The 7,822-nt window shown below is 37.3% G+C and overlaps 1 protein-coding gene across 1 annotated transcript; it reads right to left on the bottom strand.

Annotated features, from left to right (window-relative positions):
* Positions 1-2,675: 2,675 nt before the first annotated feature.
* LOC109535892 (E3 ubiquitin-protein ligase ZNRF1) lies at positions 2,676-7,781 on the bottom strand. The gene is made up of 5 exons (XM_019901915.2): positions 7,268-7,781; positions 6,049-6,287; positions 3,821-3,916; positions 3,656-3,761; positions 2,676-3,600 (listed from the first exon to the last, which is right to left on the bottom strand). The coding sequence occupies exons 1-5, from the start codon at positions 7,414-7,416 to the stop codon at positions 3,543-3,545; spliced, it is 648 nt and encodes a 215-aa protein (XP_019757474.2). The 5' UTR covers positions 7,417-7,781; the 3' UTR covers positions 2,676-3,542.
* Positions 7,782-7,822: the final 41 nt, after the last annotated feature.

Below are 7,822 nucleotides of genomic sequence, written 5' to 3'. Positions count from 1 at the left end.
CTTTACGTTTTTGTTTTTCCATTCTAAAACGATTTACATACATAACGCGGCAAAAAAACAACAAGTCACTACCTGTCTCTCGCTCTCACTAATATAAACAACTCCGCACGATTGGTGTTGCCGAGCGTGGAAGTTCGTTATAAACGGAAAGTGAATATACAACTAAACTAAAAAGTGATCGTTATATCCGGAAGTTCGTTATAACCAGTAAAAAAATACGTTGGTCTTTATGGATGACGTTTCATTAAAGGAAAAAAGTTCGTTTTAACCGAAAGTTTACTATAATCGGGTTCCTTATAAGCGGACTTTACTGTATATGTATATATATATATGAAAGATTAAATAAGTTTATACTATCTATATATTGCTACTTTGTTAAATATTTAATACCAAGTCAGCTAAAATTCAAATTATTCATGAATCTCTAAAACGCAATCCTTGGTTGTGACGTCTCTGGTCATATAAATGGCGGATTGTTTACGTTCTGTGCGTAGTGTTTAGTTAATTATTTTGTGGCTTTAAATAATTTATAGTTTGTGCTAAACTAAAAAATGGCTTCAGCAGGATTCCTTAAAGCGTCAACAGACAATTTACCATGGGTACATATTTTTATGGTTACCGAATTTTAAAAAAACGACGAACGCTTTAATTCAGCCGAGTTTATGGGTGTCAACTGTAACCTAACCTATACACATGACTGCTTTAAAAATAAAATGAACTCTTAAATTTGTATTTTGGGCATCACGAGAACAATATGGTGATATCGGATATGTGGAATTGAATCGCGAGGGTTCTTTGTGCACTGTACAAGGTACAATTTGCCTAGAACAAAGAGTACGATCGAAGGCATATTCTGTCTGCCTCATCATTAGCTTTTTGTTCATACTTTCATTAAAATGATCCTCGCAACAAAAAACATTGATTTTGATTTAGGAACATCACGTCTAGCTGCTTTGAACCATAAAACTTCACGTGCATAATCATTGGGAACGGTTAAAAAGAGTTTGTTTGGAGCACTTATTGAGGTATTCTTGCATCCTGGCACAAAACACCACTTATTTTGTWATCCATAAATGTCACTATTTTYCATTATGCAAGATAAYAATAATAATCAATAAAATAATKATAATCACAATGGCTTAAATAATAAAACAAAGCTGTGAAAACAACAAAATAAACACGAGACACTTTGTCGATATGACTTGCYACGTCACAATCGGGATWTGCAACMGACGATACGGATTCGGCGGTTTTGGCGGAAAATATCTGATTTGAATTTAAATTCGCTTTAAAATTATTAKGRAGAYTTTTTTTGCARAWAAATTATATCAGCGTAATGTTTGTCATAACTACTTTCTATATATCAACATTGAAAAAAAAGTGAAAACACCCTATTGAGCTGGCGCGCTGAAGAGCACATTTATAAAGTGACTCTTCACACAAAAAATCAAAATTTCAAAACCGGCCCAAAAATGACGCCTTTTTTTAGTCACMCGAATCTCGAGAGTATTGAGGAAAAGCACTAATGTCCACTTTAGCATYAGAACTGATAAAAATTAGTTAATCTAGTGCGGAACTGACTGATGAAACGGCGCTACCCTTTCGCAATTTTATAAACGTATGCTAATAAAGCTCATCAGATTTATGCCAGTCATAAAACTTTACAAGGAAAACTTCTTACGGCTTTCTTGCCACTTTCTTTCCATTTTGGCCTTTCCATAAGTTCCGCGCCGACTGCTTTATGTAATTCCTTTATCGCCTCAATAAAATATCTTCTTGCCAGCATCTTCATTCTTTCAAACTTCATGATTTCCCCAACTTTTGCTCGGCACGTCCATTAGCATATCTTCAATGCAGATCTGAGAAAAATATATAATTATATCAATAAATTCAACTCTGATGTGATCGACATTTTGCACTTGTGTCGGTGAAACTGAAAAACATTTCCGATTGAAAAAACCGTGCAGCAATTAATAATGTAAAACGTGAATCGAAACTTGGCCAGGTAATTAAGTAAATTTTCCAGGCCATTAATAATAAACTAAGCTTCAAAGGGCCATCGAATGCGAACGGCCGAACCGACGTGAAGCTCTCAAGTAATCGGGATTTGGGAAAAATTGGCGGCTTATTCATTAATCTAAGTGCACAATGCGGTCTCAATGCCCTCATGAATAATTACCAGCGGGTTCTGTTACTTCTCAATCTAAGACAGTACGTTACCTAAGTCGACCTTTGTTTACCAGAATCTCGCCCTGTATCGATTGAATATTAATTACTCGATGGCGAATTTTGCCATTGCACATTAACAAGGGCTGTCTAGTCAAATTATGAAAACTTGCCGCCCAAAAACATGAATCTTGCCCAAAATCCATGGCCCAAAGTAAAATTTTAGAACTATGATCTGCGTTCAAAAAATCGGCATCAAATGACTTCTATTGATAAATTCACCTTTTTACCCAAATAAATGTGCATCATTATAGAACTTTCGTAACAAGTTTACAATTGGAATCGACATTTGCACACAGTTTGGTGAATGCCAGAATTTAATCGGTTTAGTTTCAGAGATAAAATTTCTCACTCCCCAATTTCTGCGCAAAATAGCGAAGGATCAATCAATACCTCAAATCTCGTAAATGCATTCCATTTTAAGAGGGCATTTTTAGGAAAAAACCTCGTGTTGTAAACGTATCACTTTATTCATTAACCTAGTGACTATTATCATACATTTTAAGGGGTAGTATAACAGTATAATATAAAATATGGCACCACCATCGGAGTAGGCAACTCAGAAAAAAACGTGAACTTAACGATCATTGTACAAAAGTGGGACAATTTAAATCCTCTTCGAGAATAAGAAAACAGTCACTAAAACGTAGCTAAATCAGCAGATTATGGCCTTTCTCAAAAACCGCAAAATAATAGCACCGATCAATAGCTTGGATGGAAACATGTTTGCAAACCGTTGGAAAGAGTGTTTCAAGGCATTCATTTGCTAATTGTGTTTGTGAGAGTGCTACCAGAGAAGGATAATTCATTATATGTATACTACTCAACTTGCTAGTGAAACCTTGAATTCTCTTTACATCACACACATAATAGTTGAATACAGTATGAGATGTGGTTATTGTAGTATCAAAAATATGCTACTAAGTCAGGAATAACAAATAATCTGTATTATTTTTGTCTGATAATTCAACGCTCCAAATACGATTCACGATAGTTCAACCGACGGGCGCGCAACAGATAGAAGAAACCTCGACATCCTCGCTTAAGGAAACGATCGGACTAACAGTTCGATGCTTAATGATAAGAAATGAGCGTATCACAATTGAATGCAGCTATTTTCAACCACATTTTGTCCAAGTTTGTCACTTTCACTTTTAATCAGACGATAAAATAGACGACCTTCTGGTACTTAAAGTGTACACGTTTTCGCCTTCTGGTTCCTTTGCGGTTAAACTTTTCAATTAATATTAGCTAATGTACACGGTATTTACACGGTTTTTACAAGAATTAGTCTCTCAAACGCACGCATTTCCTTGCTAATCGCCTGGATGCTCCGGGCAAGATCTGTTCACTTCAAACCATTTATCTATACACCTGAAAAAAAAGCAAAATTACTCAGAAATTCCTTTTCCCGTTTAAATGAACTTACGTTTTATGATATATACACAGACAGGGCAGTCTAGCGATAACATCCCCTTGACTGAGTTCCTCAAGGCAAATTACACATTCGCCTCTATCATCGGTCAGGATGTCTTCTACAGGGCAAAAACACAAGGCAAGTTAAGAAAATATAAGTTACTGAAATACCTCGTACCGTTGTAGGAAAGGCGGGGTTTTGTGAGGCACATGACGAGGTGGCACTCGATGTCGTCGGGAACCACAAATTTGCTGCAAACGGGGCATTTTATACCTGAAATCAAATGCATTTGTAGGTATTTATTGTCGGCATTCAAATTTGAGTCGAAACAATTCGTTTGACCATTGAATACAAACGAACCGATAAAAACTGAACATTCAACAAGTTTTCTAATGGCGCATTTCGATTGACCGGTAGATCGTTTATTTATGGGCTCATTTCCAATGTCAAACGACATGTAACAGAATCAATATATTTGTTAAATAGATCGAAAATAAAGTTCAATTAAAAAAAATAGAAAATGTTGAAATTGCGTCGCGTTAAAGGTCATCGGCACCCCTAGTAATTCTCAAAAATTATGAATTACTACCATAAACAACTCGATGAAAACGAGCGCCTGAATCAGGATCTTCTTCGGGCAAACAGGAACCGATAGTGACACCCATTTGTAAATTGTTCCACCGCACTAAAAAGCACATAAATGAGAAATTCGAGCTGCTGAAGGGTTTTTGGGTTGCTCCTGCATTAAATAACAATGTGTTATGAATGGAATGAGCAAAAAATATTGCATTCAACAATGTTCGGGACTAACACTAAGCTTTACAACTCGACGCCCGGGACGGCGTCGAAATTCGACGCTGCGGCCGGCTATTGACGCGAGCGCCTTGTTGTTTACGAGGTAACTCCCAAAAATCGCCAGAATTTGTCAATTTTAAACAATCTAAATCCGTGCTAATTTTGCCCAAACTTTGGTTAGTACGAAAGTGCTAATGCAGTTCATTTATTAGAACTTGAAGCTTGATGAATTCCTTTGTTATACCGTGCAATCTACGACGTTCATTGTGTTCGCACTTTGACTTTCAATTATTCTCATTGTTATCAGTTGTGGAATTTTACATTTTTAGATCACAAATAACCTTCCCTGTTCCGAGAATCATTAAACCGATTAAAATTGTCGCAATTTGCACTGTTTCACAACGTCGGGCTCGACCTTACCTTTTTCACTAATAACAAAACTGTGACCCCACAGTTCACTTGCAAGGATACTGGTTTTATCACTAGTCTCAGCTTGATGCTCCGTATGCTGATGAGTGGAAATACTCTGCCCCATCTTTGCTATACACAGAAACGACTGGGATTCAAAACAGTCAAGATTATCGAAACAATACGCGCGACCAGGAAAAAAAACTGATCACCTTACGCAACACTTTAATACAATAACGTAGCAAACCAGTTTACGTGCAAAAAGCTGGTTCAGTTAATCACACTTGCACTATTCGAATCCTAGGTGCAAGTGCGTTGGAATAATTAGCAACTCAAGGAGTTCACTGATTCTGCGAAGGATGGCACCTATTTATACTATTCGGCTGAAAACAGTTTAACCGCGTTCATTTCCCACGATCCGGATCAAAAACCTGGTGGTTCGCAAGCAGACAACAAAACAACTGATGCGAAAATAAAATTGTATCTTTATCTCTCGGGCAGGTGCATAACAATCTATTTTCATCCTCGGACTTAAGGGGTCTATACGAAATGAAACGTTGCAATGAAACTTTGCCAAGAACAATCGGCCAAATTTTGATTCCTTTAAGTCATTCTTTTACTTCTTATGATTAGTTGTTAAGGCCAAAGTTAGCTTAAGCGTCCAAGTAATTTTCTACACAAAATGGTGAATGAGTCCACTCTTTTTGATTTACCTACTTTGGATTAATCTAAAAAACGCAGATAAATGGACTATTTTTTTAAAGGTGGATTGGGTGCCTTAACGGAAACTGACTTTCATTTGGAAGGAAGTTGGATGGACCGCAAATTACTTAATGACCGTAATAATTAGGTAATTCCCAATTGATAAGCAAAGTATGTAAGCTTTTTAAGTACTTCGCGTAAACACTTGAGCCGATTGAAATACAGAATCGACGTTTTTATCAAGGGACCGAAAACCAAACAAATGCTCTGATCCTATTGAAATCACCTGGTATAACTAACTATTCCAAAAGCAGGAAAAAGGGCTAAGTATATTGTTGGTTTCCTTGCCAACATCATTCGACATTGTCCCTGAAACCTCCATTATCAGCGTTATTATTGATCCCACAATAGCATTTCCTCGAAAAGGCCGCGCCAAAGAAGTCACTAACATTCTACTGCAATCTTCTAATTAACTGCTCTCCCTAGAAGGGTTCGCTTACCATTTAAACTCCATATGTGACCAGGCAAAGAATGGGCGGCATACACTCTAGTAAGGGCGGCTGCGGCTGAGCTTCCAATCAGCGCGCCGTGAGCTCCGTCTTCTGCTGCACTGCTGTCAGTATCAGCGTCTGGGCTATCAACCACTGGCCCTTCCGTTGCTAAGTTTGGGCCCCCGTTCTGAGCCCGATGAGCCTCATTCCCTGACCCTCCATGCAGGTCTGGCACACTTGATAATGATCTGAAAGTGTGCGTTTGTGAATAATGAAAAATGAAATATAATGTTAACAAGGTATTAAAATCTAAAATTGACCCAATTTCTGTCGGCATAAACAGTATCATGTAACATAATCAATTCTGGCTACATTCCACGTAGCTCATGGTATAAATAAGTAGTGCCAATAAGTAGAGTTGACCAACAAATCACTATCTGCGATTAATAAATCGCAATCACAATCTGTGACGAATGTAAAAATAAACTGTGATCTAAAACGTGATTGACCCAAACGTGATATTAAAGAGCGAGTTTTTAAACTAAAATGCCACTAATTATGATGATCAAGTTTCAAAAAAAATTATTTTGCTCAAAAATTCGTTCTGTGTAAAGCAATAGTTTTATTTAGTTAATAGTTTTCCTATTTTAATTTTTTCCACAATATTTTTAGAACTTTTAGAGTACTTAGAATTACAAAAGTGCCTTATGAGGCTGCGATATCACGAAATCGGCAACCACAAGTGAAATCACATTCACAGGTTAATTTCACTGTTTAAAAAAAATCGCATTCACAGTTATAACAGTGGTTAAATCACGCTTTAGCTCATCTCTACCAATAAGTCCTTCCTTGTCTTCATTTATCAATGCTGATGAATTTGGTAGCATTTTATATGTTCCACAGAGAGATTCAATAAGAAAATAATTCCTCTTGTATAAATAATCAGTATTTCGCATCTGCGGCATCTGTAAAACAGGCTGGGGCTGAAAACAATGACCTAACATAAACAGATCTTCAGCCTTGAATCAAATTTAAGCTCCACAAAGTTTATTTGATTTGCGCTCTTTGGAGGTTCATCCTTTGTATAAACTGCGTGCAGAAACGTAAACATCCAAAACCAAAGAGTTTAATTAAACATTGAAACGAATCACTATAGTATAGCTTTATGTTGTTCTTAATGTTCTAAATATCATAGTTGCTAGATTTGATTGCTTTGACTAGGCCTTACCTGGCTCTTTGTCGGTCATTCTCCATTCCCAATGACCTCATCAATCTGAAGCCGGGAGTAGCAACAACGTCTGTACTGCTACTGGTTGAAAAAGCTCTTGTCCTAGGGCTCTGAGAGCCATCACTGGTGCTGCTAAACTTGGCCCCCATTTTAACAGTTCAACGAATATATTTGGGCAATTTGGCTTATTATTAGAATTAATGCGGAGGTCTCGAATGGTTCTACTACATTTTAGTGTGGTCGCCTTGGTTTATTTTGGTAAAAAAACGAAAAAAAAACGGCCGAGCATGTGAACATGTCCGCAAACATAGCAATCTTTTCACGTCGTTTAGGTATCCACCGCACTCACAGCAATGCAATCGAAACTTTGATATGCTAAATTTGTACTGTAGAATGCACTGTTTGGCTCTTTTGGGCAGCTGGTCGTGTTTTTTTTCGGAGAAAAAACCGAATATTTCATGAAACTTTGACGTTTGACTGGATTTGCGACAGTCGCGAAACACTGGCCTCTAGCGGCAGACCGACATTTTTGACACAGAACATCCCCCAGGCGGA

This window comes from Dendroctonus ponderosae, unplaced genomic scaffold, assembly GCF_020466585.1.
Source record: "Dendroctonus ponderosae isolate FM_Combo_2020 unplaced genomic scaffold, Dpon_F_20191213v2 Dpon_F_20191213_9, whole genome shotgun sequence".
Classification (NCBI taxonomy): Eukaryota; Metazoa; Arthropoda; class Insecta; order Coleoptera; family Curculionidae; genus Dendroctonus; species Dendroctonus ponderosae.
The sequence above is the reverse complement of the archived record's forward strand: the minus strand, read 5'-3'. Positions and strand labels throughout refer to the sequence as shown.

Bases quoted from the DNA above. Each gene is read 5' to 3' on its own strand.
- LOC109535892 (XM_019901915.2), bottom strand. From the start codon at position 7,416: ATGGGGGCCAAGTTTAGCAGCACCAGTGATGGCTCTCAGAGCCCTAGG. The intron at 3,762-3,820 runs GTACGAGGTATT...TTTGCCCTGTAG, and splicing joins ACCCCGCCTTTCCTACAACG to AAGACATCCTGACCGATGAT. The intron at 3,601-3,655 runs GTAAGTTCATTT...CTTTTTTTTCAG, and splicing joins CTGTGTATATATCATAAAAC to GTGTATAGATAAATGGTTTG.